General features: G+C 49.2%; 1 protein-coding gene across 1 annotated transcript in view; it reads left to right on the top strand.

The window, feature by feature from the left end:
* Positions 1-1,898: 1,898 nt before the first annotated feature.
* The window catches only part of SV2A (synaptic vesicle glycoprotein 2A), a 34,296-nt gene continuing 16,614 nt past the window's right edge, over positions 1,899-19,580 (top strand). The window contains exon 1 of the mRNA XM_056852890.1: positions 1,899-2,490. Within this exon, the coding sequence (XP_056708868.1) occupies positions 1,899-2,490 (592 nt within the window). The remainder of the gene's footprint in view (positions 2,491-19,580) is intronic.

The following is a 19,580-nucleotide window of genomic DNA, read 5'->3' on the forward strand; positions in this document are numbered from 1 at the left end:
CCTCAAATCTCTGGGCATTTCTCAACCTGGAGTTGACATCAGGTGACTCTGGGGTGCAGTGTTTCAAAAAGAGAGAAAGAAGAAGAGTTGGTTTTTATATGCCGATTTTCTCTACTATTAAGGAGAATTAAACTGGCTTACAGTCTCATGAATCATAGAGTTGGAAGGGACCACCAGGGCCATCAAGTCCAACCCCCTGCACAATGCAGGAAATTCACAACTACCTCCCCCCTCCACACCCCTAGTGACCAGAAGATGGCCAAGATGCCCTCCCTCTCATGAACACATGAAGCTGCCTTATACTGAACCACACCCTTGGTCCATCAAGTTCCATATTGTCTATTGAGACATGCAGGGGCACAGAAAGGTGTTTCCCATCACCTACAACCCCATCCTTATCTTGGCATGCTTTTGGGGATTGAACCTGGGACCTTCTGAATGCCAAGCAGATGCTCTACCACTGAGCCATGGCCCCTCACCAAAACATGAAGCTGCCTTCTACTGACTCAGACTCTTGGTCCATCAAGGTCAGTATTGTCTACTCAGACTGGCAGCGGCTCTGCAGAGAGGACTTTCACATCACCTGTTGCCTGGTCCTTTCAACCGGAGCTGCCGGGGATTGAATTTGGGACTTTCTGCATGGCAAGCAGATGTTCTACCACTGAGCCACAGCCCCTCCCCATATTAGTAGATATCAGCAGACTATTAGTAAGCAGAAACATTTGCACAGGTTGATGTTCAACAGCAAATGCTACAAAGATATAAAAAACAGACCTAGGGAAATGTTTTAGTGATTTCACCAAAAACCTGCAACTGACCAGGGTGTTCTGAAGTTCCACTACTAGAAGGCAATCAGTCGACAAGATCTGGCCAATGTTCACCATCTTGGGAACCCTATTTGGGGGCAACGGTGGCATAGAAATGACTTAAATAAATTAAAAAAAATATGGTTGCAGAACAAAATTGAGGCTGTGTGGAAGGGGGTATGTGTAGCACAATATCCATGAGAGCCAGTGTGGTGTAGTGGTTAAGAGCGGTGGTTTGGAGCGGTGGAGTCTGATCTGGAGAACCGGGTTTGATTCCCCACTTTGTTTGTGGCTTCCTAGAGGCACCTGGTTGGCCACTGTGTGAACAGACTGCTGGACTTGATGGGCCAGGGACTGATCCAGCAGGGCTTTTCTTATGTTCTCCACATGAGCGGCCGAGGCTAATCTGGTGAACTGGATTTGTTTCCCCACTCCTCCACACAAACCAGCTAGGTGACCTTGGGCTAGTACAGCTCTCTCAGCCCCACCTACCCCACAGGGTGTCTGTTGAGGGGAGGGGAAGGGAAGGCGATTGTAAGCCGATTTGAGTCTCCCTTAAGTGGTAGAGAAAGTCAGCATATAAAAACCAACTCTTCTTCTTCATGTGTGCAATTTGGGCCCTGATTCATGAAATTTATATTCTAGCCTTGCCCACTTGGCCGGCACTATCGGCCCTTGACTTTCTCTTTTCTTTTCTTTTCTTTTTTTTTTTTTGGGTGTGTGTGTGTGTGTGAATGAATGGCTGATGTTTTCTGGTTTGGCTTTGTCATTTTGGCAGGAGCGTCTCCCTTCAGCCCGACGGAGCTGCTTCCTTGGTTGGCACTTCTGTTTTTCTACCACGAGCAGAGACAAAGCGGATGGGTGTCCACTCCACGTCCTCACGCAGTGGCCCTGGGACAGCTCTCGAGGCTGGCTCTTCCTCTCCCACTGGAAGGCTGCAACTTGGCCCCATAGTTTGACAGGGACCCCCCAGAGGAAGACGCTGCCCGCCTATCCGAGCGCCCGTGGGAATCTTTAGCTGTTTGTTCTGCACGTTCTCTGTCTCTCTTTAATCGCAAGATCTGAAAGGGGTTTGCGAGTGAGGCAGCAGCCATGGACGAAGGCTTCAGAGACCGGACGGCCTTCATCCGCGGGGCAAAAGACATCGCCAAAGAAGTAAAGAAGCACGCGACCAAGAAGGTGGGCAAAGGCGTGGATCGGGTGCAAGACGAGTACACCAAGCGCTCCTATGCACGCTTCGAGGAAGATGACGATGACGAAGAAAACTACCAGCCCCAAGATGGCTACTACCGCGGGGAGCCGGCGGTCGACGACGAAGGGGCCTCCAGCGACGCCACCGAAGGCCACGACGAAGATGACGAGATCTACGAGGGGGAGTACCAGGGCATCCCCCGCAACGACTCCCTCAAAGGGGGGGACCACTTGACGGCCAACCAGCAGGTGGTGAGCGAGTTCAGGGACTTCGAGGACCTGGAAGGGGACAAGAAGAAGGAGAAGGAGGAGCTGTCCCAGCAGTACGAGCTGATCCTTCAGGAGTGCGGACACGGACGCTTCCAGTGGACCCTGTACTTTGTGCTGGGGCTGGCCCTCATGGCCGACGGGGTGGAGATCTTTGTGGTGGGCTTTGTCCTCCCCAGCGCCGAGAAGGATATGTGCTTGTCAGACTCCAACAAGGGCATGCTGGGTAAGTCCCCTAGAAGGCAACAGGGGGGCGCCTTTTGATGTTGGGTTGGGTGGGGAGGGGGGAAACGTTTTACTTGTCTCCCCTTGGCAATTTCTCATCAAGGTTTTGTTTATTTTGCAAGGCAGCATTCTGGGCAGGGATGGGGACTGTCTTTGTGATGCACAACAAACACTTTGACACCACCAGGCACCGTCCGCATCTTTGTGGGTTCACAAGATTTTCTGCAGCAAGAAAATGGAGACATGATGGAGGTCTATAAAATTATGCATAGTATGGAGAGAGCGTACAGGGAGAAACTTTTCTCCCTCTCTCATAATACTAGAGCACGGGGTCATTTGCTGAAGCTGGAGGGTGAGAGATTCAAAACAGATAAAAGGAAGTATTTTTTCACACAACGCATAGTTAAATTGTGGGACTCCCTGCTCCAGGATGTGGTGATGGCTGCCAGCTTGGAGGGCTTTAAGAGGGGAGTGGACACGTTCATGGAGGAAAGGGGTATTCATGGCTATTAGTTGGAAAGGATGCTGGTCATGCTGCATACCTATTCTCTCTAGTATCAGAGGAGCAGGCCTATTATCTTGGGTGCTGTGGAACACGGGCAGGATGGTGCTGCTGCTACAGTCGTCTTGTTTGTGGGCTTCCTGGAGGCCCCTGTGAACAGACTGCTGGACCTGATGGGCCTGGGTCTGATCCAGCAGGGCTTTTGTTATGTTCTTATGTTCTTAAGATAAGCTCCCATATTTCCGGTTGTCGAAGTCCTAGAGGGACTGGGAGGAAGAGAGAAGCGGGGAATGACAAGAAATAGCAGTGCTTTTAAGGGAGAGCTAACCACATTGACTCAGAATCCTGATCTGAACTTTTGTGATGCCCTGACCTGACTGGCCCAGGCTGGCCTGGTGTCATCAGATCTCAGAAGCGGCTAAGCAGGGTCAGCCCTGGTTATTACTTTTATGGCAGACCACCAAGTAATTCCAGTGTCTCTATGCAGAGGCGGTTGATGGCAAACCACCTCTGAATGTCTCTTGTCACACGTGACTTGTGGCAGTTTGCTCACAATTTTTGCGATAATTCTGTCTTGAGGTCATGAGGGCGGCCACTCTGTGGCTGGGTTTGCAGCTTGATAAAAGCCAGGCTATGTTTCTTATATATATAAACCAGTTTTAGACCCTCCATAGAGAAATTTCTAACCATGAATTCTTGGCAGCTTGAGGGAAGCTATGACAGGCTAGCTTCAAACATACCACCTTGGGAGGTGGTGGGCTCTCCTCCCCTGGGGGTTTTGAAGCAGAGGCTAGATGGCCATCTGTCAGCAAGGCTGATTCTGTGAACTTATGCAGATTGTAAGAGGGAGGGCACCTTGGCCATTTTCTGGGCATGGAGTAGGGGTCATTGGGGGTGTGGGGGGAGGTAGTTGTGAGTTTCCTGCATTGTGCAGGGGGTTGGACTAGATGACCCTGGGGGTCCCTTCCAACTCTAGGATTCTGTGGTTCCAGTGCATTGTGCCCTATGGTGGCGATGCATTCTAGGTAAAGGCAGAACAATCATTTTTGTTGACCCGGCTAATGCGGGGGAGGGGGAGGGAGGGAATACTTGCAACAAACATTTGGGTACCACAGAATTCTGCATCACCCTTAATTTAAAAAGATACTCACATGCTCAGGCGGCTGGTAACCTAGCTGATCTCAGCAGGAATGTGTGTGTGTGTTTTCCTCTCTCTCACTGCTGGTGGATGGATGCTCCTTCTTTCAGGCCCCGAGGCCTGCAGTTCAGCAGGGGACACCCTGGGGTTACCATGGTTACCAGTGGTACCCAGATAGGGAAAAGCTGCTGAGTGTGGCAAGGGGGTGAAGCGACAGCGGGAACTGAACGTACTACAGAAAGGGACTGGTGTTCTTCAAAACAAAAACCCCATGCCCTGCCCAGTACCTCTTTCTTGTAAACAGCAGGCGAGAGACCGTTTCTGTGTTTCGCCCTTCTGACAGAGACCTGCAGGACCGGGTGCTGCTGCCTCAGAACACATCAGCTGCTGGGTACCCAAATAGCCAGCAATTCAGCCAGTCTAGCCTTTCCCCCCAAAATGCTACTTTTCTGCATTCAGGGGAATTTTGTGCAGGTGTGGAGAAGCAGTCATGGGTTTTTCCCACATCTGAAAAAGAAGAAGAGTTGGGTTTTATATGCTGTCTTTCTCTACCACTTATGGGAGAATCAAACCGGCTTCCAATCACCTTCCCTTCCCCTCCCCACAACAGACACCCTGGGAGGTAGGTGGGGCTGAGAGAGCTCTAAGAGAGCTGTGACTAGCCCAAGGTCACCCAGCTGGCTTCATGTGGAGGAGTGGGGAATCAAACCTGGTTCTCCAGATCAGAGTCCACCGCTCCAAACCACCACTCTTAACCACTACAACAAACTGCATTTTGAAATGGTGCAGAACTCACATTGAAGGTGTCACTGGAGAATGAGGCCCAAGGAACCAGATGGTGCCTATTTATGGGTTATTCCACCCATGGCACAGCGTGAGGCTGTAGGTTTCTGCTGTACCAGTGCAGAATGCAAGAGAGGAAGGATTATTTTCAAAAGCCCTCTCCCACCAAGCACGTTTGGGAAATGTTTGCAGTTTCCTGCAGAAATGGCATTTTCTACTGCCTTGTTTTATGGAAGAGAGAGAACCAGCTTTAAGCAGCAGACACCTGTTCAGAGGTGCTGTCTTCTTTATTACAACTCCACATCTTCCAGGCGGTGGGACCGTGGCTGAGTGGAAGAGCCTCTGCTTTGCTTGCAGAAGATTCCTGGTTCCATCCCCGGCATCTCCAGTCAGAAGGATCTGGCAGTAGGTCTCCATCTAAGACCCTGGAGAGCAGCTGCCAGTCTGAGCAGACAATACTGTCCTTGATGGCCAATGCGTATGTGGTCTTGTGCGAACAGAGTCCTGACAGAGGAAACGTGTGAGGTTGCTGTCTCCTGAGCCAGACACCTCCTTAGGCGGTCCCCTCTAACTGGGGTGGCTCTCTGGGGTCTCTGGCAGAGAAAGAGCATCTTCAGCAGACCTGCACCCTGCTGAAGCTCCTTCCCCATCCGGCAAGGACCCGAGGGGGTGAATTGCCCCTCGGATGAGGTCAGATCCTGCACAGAGAAGCTCCAGAACCCTGCCTGGCTGGAACGGGCACTGACTCATCCCTTCTCCCCCCTCCCCTCCAAAGTTTTGAATGATGTGTCAGAATAACAGTGGCCCCAAGCTTATCTCTCTGCTCCACAGAGCCGCCGCTGGGACCGTGCCGCTGTGGAAAAAGGCTTAGGCAGAATTAAATCCCCATGAAAGAAACTGTCGGGGTGGGGGGACGTCTTTTGCGGGGGTGGGGAAATGAGGAGGAAGTGTGGGGGTGGTGTGTGAACGCTGGCAGGGAGATGCCGGCTTCTGACGTGGATTTGGGGCCGGATTTCTAGGCCCCTGTGAACCGCAGTGCGGCAAAGGTGCCATGCGGCCCTCAGCTGAGGCCCGTCCCCTTCCATGTACGTCGGTTTGCAGGGCACCCTCCCGGAGGGGCTGTGGCTCAGTGGTAGAGCATCTGCTTGGCATGCAGAAGGTTCCAGGTTCAATCCCCGGCATCTCCAGTTAAAGGGACTAGGCAAGTAGGGGATGTGAAAGACCCCTGCCTGAGACCCTGGAGAGCCATGGAGAGGGGCTATAGCTCAGTGGTAGAGCATCTTCCTGGCAGGCAGAAGGTCCCAGGTTCAATCCCCCAGCATCTCCAGGGACTAGGCAAGTAGGGGATGTGAAAGACCCCTACCTGAGACCCTGGAGAGCCGCTGCCGGTCTTAGACAATATGACAAAGGGTCTGATTCAGTATAAGGCAGCTTCATGTGTTCATATACTCCAAATGTGGATTGTCTGTTGGAGAGGGGACGTGGCTCAGTGGTAGAGCATCTGCTTGGCATGCAGAAGGTCCCAGGTTCAATCCCCAGTGGCATCTCCAGTTAAAGGGGCTAAGCAGGTAGGTGATGTGAAAGACCTGCTCTGCCTGAGTCCCTGGAGAGCCGCTGCTGGTCTGAGTAGACAATACTGATTTTGATGGACCAAGGGGGGTCTGATTCAGTAGAAGGCAGCTTCATGTGTTCATGTGAGCAATCCCTGGAGTTTACGGGGGGAGAAGAGCTGTTTTCCCAGGCCCCTTCTGGAGAGGAAGAGGCTGGTTGGTGGTGAGAAGAGGGCACCCTGCCCCACCCTCTTTTGCGTGCCAGTGCAATGCACTTGAGTTGTCCACCCCCAGGTGTAGCCACTGCCAGTGTGTGAACTAAGGGGGCAGGGTTTTGAACACACACGAAGCTGCCTTATAATGAATCAGACCATCCATCCATTAAGGCCGGCATTGCCTACTCAGACTGGCAGAGGCTCTCCAAGGTCTCAGGCAGAGGTCCGTCCCATCACCTACTATCTGGTTCTTGTAACTGGAGATGCTAGGGACCGAACCGGAGACCTTCTGCATGCCAGGCAGAGGCTCTTCCACTGAGCCACGGCCCCTCCTCACATCAGCATGGTACATAGTGGGAAAGCTCTGCTCCTTAGGAAAGATTCCACAGGGGAAGAGGGAGGTGTCATACTTACTTTCATGTCAAAAGAGCCCAACATCTCTCTCTTCAGAAATGAAACAGGGGAGGGGGCATGGGTCAGTGGTGGAACATCTGCTTGGCATGAAGAAGGCCCAGGATCAATCCCTGGCATCTTCAGTTAAAGGGACTAGGCGAGTAGGTGATGGGAAAGTCATAAGAACATTAGAAAGGTCATGCTGGATCAAGTTCCATCAAGTCTAGCAGTCTGTTCGCACAGTGGCCAACCAGGTGCCTCTAGGAAGCCCACAAGCAAGATGGCTGCAGCAGCATTATCCTGCCTGCGTTCCACAGCACCCAATATAATAGGCATGCTCCTCCAATACTGGGGAGAATAGGAGTGGTTAAAACGCTTAGGGCTGTTTAGCTTGGAAAGAAGGTTGTTAAGGGCATGATAGAGGGCTATAAAATTATGCATGGTATGGAGAGAGTGGAAAGGGAGAAGCTTTCCCCCCTCTCTCGCAGTACTAGAATGCAGGGTCATCTGCTGAAGCTGGAGGGTGAGAGATTCAAAACAGGTAAAAGAAAGTATTTATTCACACAACGCATAGTTAAATTGTAAAACTCCCTGCCCCAGGACGTGGTGATGGCTGCCAACTTGGAAGGCTTTAAGAGGGGAGTGGACATGTTCATGGAGCAGAGGGCTAGCCATGGCTACTAGTCAAAATGGATACTAGTCATGATGCACGCCTATTCTCTCCAGGATCAGAGGAGCATGCCTATTACCTGAGGTGCTGTGCAACACAGGCAGGACGGTGCTGCTGCAGTGGTCTTGTTTGTGGGCTTCCTGGAGGCACCTGGTTGGCCACTGTGTGAACAGACTGCTGGACTTGATGGGCCTGGGTCTGATCCAGCAGGGCTTCTCTCTTATGTTCTTAAGCCTGTTCCACTGAGGAACCGCTCTAACTGTTAGAAAGTTTTTCCTAATGTCTACACGGAAACTCTTGTGATTTAATTTGAAACCGTTGGTTCTGGTCCGACCTTCTGGAGCAACTGAAAACAACTCTGCTCCACCCTTTATACGACAGTCCTTCAAGTAGTTTCTACTCATGAAAGTGAAAAGTCACACCCCTTCTAGGAATTATTAGAAAAGGGATTGAAAATAAAACGTCCGGTATTATAATTCCCCTGTACAGATCTATGATCTCCCTGTACAGATCTCAGAGGAGCATGCCTATTATCTTAAGTGCTGTGGAGCACAGGCAGGAGGATGCTGCTGCGGTCGTCTTGCTTGTGGGCTTCCTGGAGGCACCTGGTTGGCTGCTGTGTGAACAGACTGCTGGACGATGGGCCTTGGTCTGCTCCAGCAGAGCTTTTCTTATGTTCTTATGGTGCATCCTCATTTGGAATACTGTGGGCAGTTCTGGTCGCTGTATCTCCAATCGGACATTGCAAGGCAGGAAAAAGTACTGTAGAGAGCAATGAAGATGACCAGGGGATTGGGTCACCTTCCTTATGAGGAAAGGCTGAAGAGTCTGGGAAGTTTCAGTCTATCAAAAAGGTAGATAAGGGGAGTCACGATAAAGGTTTATAAAATAATTCATGGGGTCGAGAAAGTGGATACAGGAAGGTTTTTTATCCTTCGCCATTAAAAGTAATACTTAGGGACACCCAATGATGTTGCTTTGAAATAGGCTGAGGATAGACAAAAGGGGAAACTTCTTTATTCAACGAGGAATTAAATTGTGGAATTCACTGTCATGGGAAGAAGGGATGGCCGTAAGCACAGATGGCTGTGATAGATAATTAGAGACCTTCATGGAGGATGGGGAGGTCTGTCAACAGTTAAAGGGAACCTCCGCATCCAGAGGCAGTCAACCTCTGAATGTCAATGCTAGGAGTCAGCATCTGTTTGTTGTCCACCCCTGCCAGAAATTTTATTAGTCTTTAAGGTGCTATTGGACTCTTGCTCTTTTCTACTGCTAGTGACAGACTAACACGGCTACTTATCGTAAAAGAGAACTATAAAGCAGCCCAGAGTTATTCCCATGTCCCGGATGATGTGAGACGAAGGGCTATGACCAAAAAAACCCTGTAGCTTGCTGAAGCCCCCCTGTGATTTGGTGGCAGTAGTGGGATCTCCATCTGGCACCTCCTGGACTCGTTCCTTCCCTCGTTGGTGCCCCCTTCCCTTCCACAGTAGCTTGGAGCCGCACGCAGTCGGGTTCTAAAGTAGGTTTCCATTTCGGCATTGGCCCTCAGTCCTAGACTTGCTTAGCTCTCGAGTGGCCGTGAAGTCAGACAAACCTGAGTGTGAGCGCTGGCTGGGGTTTGGCAGGAGGGATTCTCCGGCCAGCAGGCTGGGAAGGTCCCCCTCCCCTCTTTCCCCCATACAGAACGACCTGCCACGTCTAATCAAAAGAGCGACGGAAGCAAAGAGTGACTCATCCCAACGAGAAGAGAAGTCGGTGGAACGTTCCAAGCAAGTGCAATTCCGGGGAAACAGCAGGGGTGGGAATTATTTCTGGATGCCGCAGGGCACCGGCTAGGTTGAGTGGGACGGGATCTCTCTTTCCCCTTTACTTTTGTACAGCTGCAGTGCGAAGGGCTTGAGCTGTGAGCAAGTATAGGTGGGAGCCAGCTGGGAGCCAGTGTGGTGTAGTGGTTAGAGCAGTGGTTTGGAGCAGTGGACTCTGATCTGGAGAACCAAGTTTGATTCCCTACTCCTCCACTTGAGTGGCGGAGGCTAATCTGGTGAACTGGATTTGTTTCCCCACTCCTCCACATGAAGCCAGCTGGGTGACCTTTGGCCAGTCACTCTCTCAGCCCCACCTACCTCACAGGGGGTCTGTTGTGGGGAGGGGAAGGGAAGGTGATTGTAAGCCAGTTTGAGTCTCCCTTAAGTGGTAGAGAAACTCAGTATATAAAAACCAACTCTATTTTTCTGCTTGAAAGTATACAAACTTTACTTCATTTATAGCCCACCTTTCTCCCCAATGGGGACCCAAGGCGGCTTGCATCATTCTCCTCTCCTCCATTTTATCCTCACAACAACCCTGTGAGGTAGGTTTGGCTGAGAGTGAGTGATGGTCCCAAGGTCACCATGGCAGAGTGGGGATTCGAACCTGGGTTTCAAGATAATAGAATCCTGTAGTTGGAAGGGATCACCAGGGTCATCTAGTCAACCCCTGCACAATGCAGGAAATTCTCAACTAACCCCACACCCGCAGTGACCCTCTGTGCCTAGAAGATGGCCAACCCCCCCCCCCACTCTCCAGTGGCCAAACTGTCCTGGAGAAAAATTGCTCCTTGACCCCAAAGTGGAAATCGATTGGCATTACCCTGGGCATGTAAGAAAGGGGCATGAGAGCCAAACACTGGCACAATCCTTCCTGGCCTCCCTCTCATGATCTGCCCAATGTCATATTATCGGCATTGCTGACAGGTGGCCATCTAGCCTCTGCTTAAAAACCTCCAGGGAAGGAAAGCCCACTCCAGGGAAGGAGAGGGCACTGTTTGGAGAGAGGAAGGACCTCAGTGGGGTACGATGCCATAGAGTCCAACCCTCCGAAGCTGCCATTTCCTCCAGGGGAGCTGATCTCTGTAGTCCAGAGATCAGCCTCAATTCTGGGAGACCTGCAGGCCCTAAGTCCTATGAGGAAAGGTTGAAGGAGCTGGGTATGTTTAGCCTGAAGAGGAGAAGACTGAGAGGGGACATGAGAACCATCTTCAGGACTTGAAGGGCTGTCATATAGAGGAGGGTGCCGAGTTGTTTTCTGTTGCCTTAGGAGGTCGGACCAGAACCAACAGGTTGAAATTAAATCAAAAGAGTTTCCGTCTAGACATTCGGAAGAATTTTCTAACAGTTGGAGCGGTTCCTCAGTGGAACAGGCTTCCTCGGGAGGTGGTGAGCTCTCCTTCCCTGGAGGTTTTTAAGCAGAGGCTAGATGGCCATCTGTCAGTAATGCTGATTCTGTGACCTTAGGCAGATAATGAGAGGGAGGGCACCTTGGCCATCTTCTGGGCATGGAGTAGGGGTCACTGTGGGTGTGGCGGGTACTTGTGAATTTCCTGCATTGTTGGGGGCTGGACTAAATGACCTTGGTGGTCCCTTCCAACTCTATGATTCTATGATCCTCTTCTATGATTCTAAGTGGAGGTTGGGCAGCCCTACAACAGCGGTGCTCTTCATCAAAATCACAGGGACCTCAGGTTCGGTCAGGAATCGGCCCTGGTGATTTCTGGCCTGTAAAGGGAGCTCCTGCCTGTGAAATGCATCAGGGAAGGGGGAGGGGGCTGGTGGGTACGGAAGAGAGGGATTTTCTGATGTCATGCTTTCTCAATCCACCCCCTCCTCGAAAGTGCTGCCGGCATCCTCCTCCGCCACCCGGCTTGTCACCTTGCCTCGCTGAGGCTCCAGTCCCGTGACTGCGGGTCAACTTGATCTGGCAGCCGGGCTAAAAATAGACTCCTCTGGGCTTCGGGCGCTCCGCCTCCCGGCCGGCCGCACTCCCCTCTTCGGCTCCGGCCTTCTTCCTCCCCAGCCAAACTCCTCTCTGCCCAGACATCCATCTGAGGTGGGCAGCCTCTCTCCCCCTCTCTGAATCTGTCCCTTAATCTGTTGCGCTGCCCCATCCCATGACAGGAGCCCGTTCAGCCCCACAGGACTGGGGCAAGGCATAGACTGGGCTGTGGTTCCTTTTTTTCTATACCAAGAACTGGTTCACGTGAGTCTCTCACTGTCCCTTGTTGGGAACCAGTTCAACTGCCCAGTCTGTGCGACTGTCCCGTGCTTCTGAACCTGCCAGTGGCACAAGCGTTTCCCAGTGACGGCAATGCACATGTTGGCCACTGGACGGCTGGTTCACACGTGCATGTCCATTGCACAGTTCCTACTATACTAAACAGCTGGTTGTGCGAATTGGTTCCACCCCAAAGTCTTGTGGTTCCATCCCAAAGACTTGAAATAATGGATTTAAATTGCAGGTGGAAAGGTATTGGATATTAGGGTTTTTTTTGTTTTTTTTTTACATGAAGAGTTGTTCGACAGCGGAATCAGCTACCTAGGGAGGTGGTGAGCTCCCCCTCACTGGCAGTCTTCAAGCAGAGGCTGGACAAACACTTGTCAGGGATGCTCTAGGCTGATCCTGCACTAATCATAGAATCATAGAGTTGGAAGGGACCACCAGGGTCACCTAGTCCAACCCCCTGCACAATGCAGGAAATTCACAACTACCTCCCCACTCCACACGCACACCCTACTCCATGCCCAGAAGATGGCCAAGATGCCCTCCCTCTTATCATCTGCTTAAGGTCATACAATCAGCATTGCTGACAGATGGCCATCTAACCTCTCCTTAAAAACCTCCAGGGAAGGAGAGCTTACCAGGGGGTTGGACTAGATGGCCTCTACGGCTCCTTCCAACTCTATGATTCTATGTGTTGAAGCCACAAGACAGCTGCCTTTGTATTGGAACTGCGAGGAGCCTTCCCACAGGGGAATCAATGCTTGAGGGACATGTACATGCAAAGCACCCCTGACGGGAAGAGGGGGGGGGGTCTTGTGGGTGTGACCCAGAGACAGAACTGTCTCTTGGTAGCTTGCATGGCAAAATTCCAGCAGGTACAAGAGTGGTGGGGGGGGGATGTCACAGTGCTGTGGGGAAGACCCACGCAAAGTGCGGCCCACGTGCACACAGGTGGAAGCTGGGAACCCCCCAAGGGCATCTCGGAACCCAATGTCTTTGGCTTTGAAGCACGTGGAAAGACGAGGTTGGCAGAGGACAGGGGTTCCCCCTCTCTTCCCCCTCCCCCCCCCGAAAAGCATCTGGCAATCTTGTGTGATTGGCCTGGTGTTTGGCACATTAATCCAGGGATTAGGCAGCAGGCAGAGAAGGGCTCAGCACCACTGAGAAGAGCTACTCAGCCACGGCCCGGCCGGAGGGATTAAGCGCCTGCTGCTCTCACTGTGGGGAGATCAGGCCATGATGTTCTTTTTCTCCTCCTGCCTCCCCCTTTTGCCTGGAGCATGCGCGGCGTTGCGGCAAAGCTGGGTTGCACCACATTTGAAACCGCCAATACTCCGTCACCCTCCTGCTCCAGGGGCCATGAGCCACGTGCCGTGGAAACAGTCCCTGCGGCCTGCAGGCTGGCACATGCAACCAAAATGATCAGGGGGTTGGAGCAACAGCCCTATGAGGAGCGGTTAAAACGCTTAGAGCTGTTTAGCTTGGAAATAAGGCGGTTAAGGGGGGGACATGATGGAGGTCTATAAAGTTACGCATGGTATGGAGAGAGCGGACAGGGAGGAGTTTTTCTCCCTCATAATACTAGAACGCGGGGTCATTTGCTGAAGCTGGAGGGTGAGAGATTCAAAACTGATAAAAGGAAGTATTCGTTCATACGATGCATAGTTAAATGGTGGAACTCCCTGCCCCAGGATGTGGCGATGGCTTCCAACTTGGAAGGCTTTAAGAGGGGAGTGGACATGTTCAGGGAGGAGAGGGGTATCCTACTAGTCAAAATGGATACTAGTCATGATGCATGCCTATCCTCTCCAGTCTCAGAGGAGCAGGCCTATTCTATTAGGTGCTGTGGAACACAGGCAGGATAAATGCTGCTGCAGTCGTCTTGCTTGTGGGCTTCCTAGAGGCACCTGGTTGGCCACTTTGTGAACAGACTACTGGACTTGATGGGCCTGGGTCTGATCCAGAAGAGCTTTTCTTAGGTTCCTTTGAGCATGTTCTTATGCATATTAGTCATGATGCATCCCTATTCTCCCCAGGATCAGAGGAGCATGCTGATGGGAGAATTTTTAGTTCTCCCCTGGGTTCTTGAATTGGAATTTCCCTGCCTGCTCTACTCACCAAAAGCAATGGCCAGAGAAGGTGACAGGGCTGTGTGACCGTGGTCTTGGTATTTTCTTTCCTGACGTTTCGCCAGCAGCTGTGGCAGGCATCTTCAGAGGAGTAACACTGAAGGACAGTGTCTCTCAGTGTCAAGTGTGTAGGAAGAATAATATATAGTCAGAAAGGGGTTGGACCATATTAACATTCCACACACTCATTAGCACATTATCTGGATACTTACAGGACAATGATGAGCACATTACCTTTGATACTTTTTGCAGGACATTGATTCAGCTCAACACCCCCTTTCTGACTATATATTACTCTTCCTACACACTTGACACTGAGAGACACTGTCCTTCAGTGTTACTCCTCTGAAGATGCCTGCCACAGCTGCTGGCGAAACGTCAGGAAAGAAAATACCAAGACCACGGTCACACAGCCCGGATAACCTACAAGAACCAATGAACTTTGACCGTGAAAGCCTTCGACAATATTTTGCCATATCTCGCTTTGAAGTTTCTGTTCCCAGTATGTTACTTAGTTAATGGAGTCGCTGACAATTGTTCGTCTGTGAAGTCTGTGTACCTTAACAATTTCCCCCCAATCTAGAGGATAGATTGTTGCCGGTCCAGATGTCCGTTCCCTTCCTGAAAATGATTACAAGCACCCTAGTGTGCCTTTGGGTAACTAGCACCTAGCCTACAATTTCTTCTAAGATCAGAGGGCTTAATTTGAAGCTGGGGTCAGCTAAAAGTCAGGTCTTCATATGGCTTCTAAGCTACAGATTAATAAATTGGTTCTTATTAACCCAAACCAATATTTAATATAAAAATTCAGCCACAGCCCCCCATTTTTGGGTTAAGAAGAACCCAAACTAATTAATTTCATCCGTCGATTTTTTGCTGATGGGTTGACACAAGCATGTGACTTGCAGGCTGTGGTCTAAAAAGTGTAAATATTGCTGGCATACATTGTGAAAGGCAATAAAGCATAATCATAACAGTAGCAGAAATAACTAAGATTAGAAGTATAATGTACACAAGTATCTTAACCCATCCTGTTAAACTTGGAAACAAATTCTGTAAATGAAAAATAACCCTGGGGTTTGTGTTTGCATAAGTGTCGTGCTGAAACCATTCCATACATCCTATTTCCTTTACTTATTGGACACCTCCCTTACACTTTCTAATATATTCTTCTGTATGCATACCGTCGTTTTGTGGAGCATCTATAACGCTCCTCCTCTAACATGTGTGTGGGTGTTGTAAGGTGGTATGAGATTAAGGTCCCCCATTTGTTCATAACAAATCCTTCTTTGCATAAACTCTTTTTACAATATAGGTCTGTAGGGGTGATCCAAACTGCTTACATACCCAAACCCACACAGAAACAAAAACAGCATACCTCCCACCATCATTCAATGTTCTCGGTCATTGCTTAGTACCAATCCAAAAAACACTGCACACGCAAACACTTACAAAATTCCCTAAATAGATCTGGATTGTCGTGGGGTGTTGGGAGTCCCTTTCTTTTTATTAAAGCGTTCTGGGGGTTGGTGAGGGATTTCTCCCAGAGTCCTGTCCAGTGGTGATTTCCCTGACTGTCTACTCAATAAAAATTTCTTACTATCTTAGATGGGGTGGCAAAACTTTCATGATCAGTAAGTGTTCGTTGTTGTAGATCAAAGACTTGAAGTTCAAAAGCAAAAATGAGGGCAACAAGTTGCACTTCAATGGCAGAATTCGCCCCAACAGTTTAGCTGGTACAGGGGGCTAAAGTTGGCGGCTGTTGGGGTTCCCAAACCAAAATCGCCGCTTGGTGCTTCAAGGGTCATGAAGTGTCTCTGGCTGCTGGTGGCGTGATCATGGAAAAATATGGTTCTCTCTGGGGCACTGGGCTGGTGGTTGCAGGTAGTGCCTCCTCTTGTAACGTGAAGAGATGCGGTAGAGTAGGGATAGGGTTGTTGTCATCTGGTTGGCCTGGCTCTGGGCTGGCTCGTGCTGCTGCTGTCTCGGGGTGCGCCTCAGGGTCCACTACTTTCCTTGCATGTGAAGCATGGATCCACTGTGCTTCCTGGGTATTGAGGTCCTGGTGTGAATTTGCTAAATTTAAGCAAACCACAAGGTTCCTGCAAGGGGAGGGGCCCAAAAAGGACAAAAAGTGATGATACCTCTGTGCATGAAAAAAGTGCTGCTGGGTTGCGAGCAGCTTTCTTTCAGAAAAATAATGGGGCTTGCTGTGCAAGCCAGAGACTAAAACCCCAAATGGGAGATTAGATAGGGCAGACGCTGGGCGCGGGGGCTGATACTCCCAGGCCGGTATAACGTTTCCAAATCAAAACAAAAAAAAATTCTTTTTAAAGTGGAGCGTGCGAGGGGGGGGGCAGGACAGAGCCGGGGAGCTTGTCCTTGTACAGCTGGCTTGGGGATTTTAAACGCCGGCTGGAGGCAGTTCAATCTTTAGAATCCAGAGACAATTGACACTTTTATGAATGCTGCATTTATATCTGGTGGGAAACTTTTTTTTTTGCAGCACTGACTTAAGTTGTCGCCCCTCTAACTCACAATAGCTACTTTTTGACTATCTGATTCCCATACCATTTCATCCCGTCACTGACCTTCTGATAAGACAAGCCTGGCTGATGTTGGCTGCAGTCCCACATGAGCCATACCTTTAATTATCACTCTCTAAACGCATTCTTTCCGCACTCCATATTTACATACTTTTAACCTTCATGCTTTGCCCACCAGAAATATAGGCAAGGGGCGGTGAGGGAGAAGTGGAGATCAAAGCTTACTTGAATCCCTAGCCTCCCCTGTTAATTTTAGAGCACCCTGCGGGGGTGATGTCTCCTGGAATGGGCTGGAGAATCTCCCGGAATGGGCTGGAGAATCTCCAGGAGATGACCTTTGTGGGGAATGTTTGAGTCCTCCCACGCTTACCACATAGGGATCAGAACTTGAATTTCTTTGATAATCTAAAATTAGGGAAGTCTGCCCAAACCAGGCGCAGACATTTTGTTTAGATTAAATGAAGGTTGGGGCAAGCACTAGAAGGTGCCAGAACTTCCTCCACCCCATTTGCCAATAAAGCAGCTAAACACGTGTTCACATAAAGTCTCAAGAAACTTTCTTTCTGATGCAGTATGGCTTGCATCAGTGACCACTCAAATGCCATCTTATTGTAATGCAATTCAGAAAACCTTTTACCAACTTTCCCATAAAAAATTTCACTCGGTGGATTTTATTGATCCAGGGTACCAGAAGGATCAACAAAACCTGTTCATTTTTATTTGCCAAATTTTGTTTCCATTTCTATGCAAAAGGTGGGTGTTAATTTTCATGGTAACTGACATCACAGAGCTGGGCAGGCTCTGGGGTGACATTTACTTCTTGTTCCAGTTAGCATTTTTAAGTGTCTTCCCATTCCAGATAGATTTCTCTGGACTAGGGAGGCTTCACTACAATTGCAAACCATGACTAAACCTACACATGTTGTAACACTAAACAGAAATTAGATTAGAAAGAACAGAAAACAAACGGGCCCACGGAAGAGGTTTAGCTGTAACCTGCAAAGAAATGGTTAAGCACTGGCTGATTTTGCTACATCTCCTCCCTCTTACAGGGGTGTGTGTGCGAAAGAAACATGTTTGTAATTATTTTTCTTGGGTGCTCTGCCTTGGTCGCCTTATCTTTTAGCACCGTTGTTCGGCAGTGCTGTGATAGGAACTAGGGCAAAGGTTGTGGAAAGTCTTCCCCTGTCCGCTGTTCCTGCACAGTCACCAATAACATTTTTATGTCGAGAAGATGGCTGCAGGTGAGTAGGGGACTACTTGGGGGTGGGGTAAGAACAGGATTTATTTGGGGCGTTTGCCTGAGGTTATTAAAGACATAGAAAGAATTAAAATTTCTGCAGAGGGTCCAGATGCCAATTTGTCCCACTCATTTGCTTCTGGCATGGCTTAAAAATGGCTCTACAAAAGCCTGGTATTTAGTTGAAACCTCTAAGCAATATATTAGAGCCCTGTCTGGGGTGGCATTTATGCACTATGAGTTTCCAAGGGCAGGCTGCCACCAATTTGCCACTTTCTGTTCCCCCACCCATGATGTTTTATACACACACACTTGCACACACAATAAAGAGACAAGGGACATACACAGGGGCTCTATTGGATCAAGAGTGAGGCAAGCAGTGAGGCAAGCCCCGCCCAGACCTGGTCAACAGAGCTTATAAAGAGGAGAGGGGTAGGTACCTGAATATTGGGATGGAGAGGTCAGCGTGCTTTTACGGCTGAGCCCTGCCCCAATAGACTTATGAAGCTAAAACAGGGCAGGGGAAAGGAGGCTGCTCATCTTATCCGTGGTTGGATGAGCTAATAAAATTTTTAACAGGAACTGTCCTGCCTTGACAAGAGGTTCTTAATCAGCCCCAATATGGGGTTATCACAGAATAGTCTCCGTCAGAGGGCGGGCTGGCTCATGAATCTAGTGAGGGGTAGATGTACGTGCTTATAAAACCACTGGTTTTGGGCAACATGCATACACACTTACACACACTTCCTCCCACAAATTTTTAAAACACACTCATATAACAATAGTTTTACATAATGCAGAAAAGAAACTTCAATAATCAAAAATGTTATATTAAATACACGAGACAGAAAAAAACACACACACTGGCCACCTTGTCCTTTAAAAGGGAGAAAATTTTCTTCTTTTCAAGGAGAGGTGTCTGGGTTTCCTTCCCGCACAAATGCAGTGCCTCCTGGCACTAATTTAAGGAAAGAGGGGGAAAAAAGGAGATAGCAAAAGAAAACCGCTTCAAAATAAATAGAACAGCTCGTTTGTACAGGGACCCAGAAAAGAAAAAGAAAAGGATGCCAATATTCCCAGCTCAGCTCGTAAGAATTTTTGGCAATACTTCAATCACATAGGGTAATACCAGGTCTCTTCACTTCAGACCCCTTACTAACATCTATTAACTTCACTGTAAAAAAAATTCACTTAGCACAAAGATCTCCGTAATCATTAAACTGCACCTTACATATGTATTCAAAAACACAGGGTCTAGTCCAGCTCATAAACCCTTGGGAAATCCACTATAGTAACTGATTTGGCCCTCTCTGGCCCTATTTTCTTGACAACCACGTTCTCTAGTGGCATAAAACATTTATCACTTAATGCAGAGATCCTCTTCAACTACTATTTTCACAAAACCATAAAGGAACTTTACCCTTAGACTAACTTTTCACTAAACTGAACCTTACAAGGAAAAAAAAAGGAACAGAGCATACTTACCTACTCTTGTTGCAGGTGGAAAATTGCCAATGTCCCCGTACGGGCCACCAAACTGACGGGAGAATTTTTAGTTCTCCCCTGGGTTCTTGAATTGGAATTTCCCTGCCTGCTCTACTCACCAAAAGCAATGGCCAGAGAAGGTGATAGGGAAACACAGGCTATGTACAAAGGGACACTCTTACATAGAACACAAAACTTTTATAAAGGTAAACCATGCAGTTTTATTATACTTACAAAAGAATATAAAGCAAAGGAGAAAACAATACTTAACTGGATATATATGACACCTCACACACTGACAGACAGACAAACAGTTAGTCAGAGATCTCTGAGGTCATTCCAAGGCAGAGACAGGAATGGCAATGGGGCCATGGTCTCTCCCCTGGGAGGACAAAGACT

Source organism: Euleptes europaea, chromosome 7 (assembly GCF_029931775.1).
Source record: "Euleptes europaea isolate rEulEur1 chromosome 7, rEulEur1.hap1, whole genome shotgun sequence".
In the NCBI taxonomy this organism is placed as follows: Eukaryota; Metazoa; Chordata; class Lepidosauria; order Squamata; family Sphaerodactylidae; genus Euleptes; species Euleptes europaea.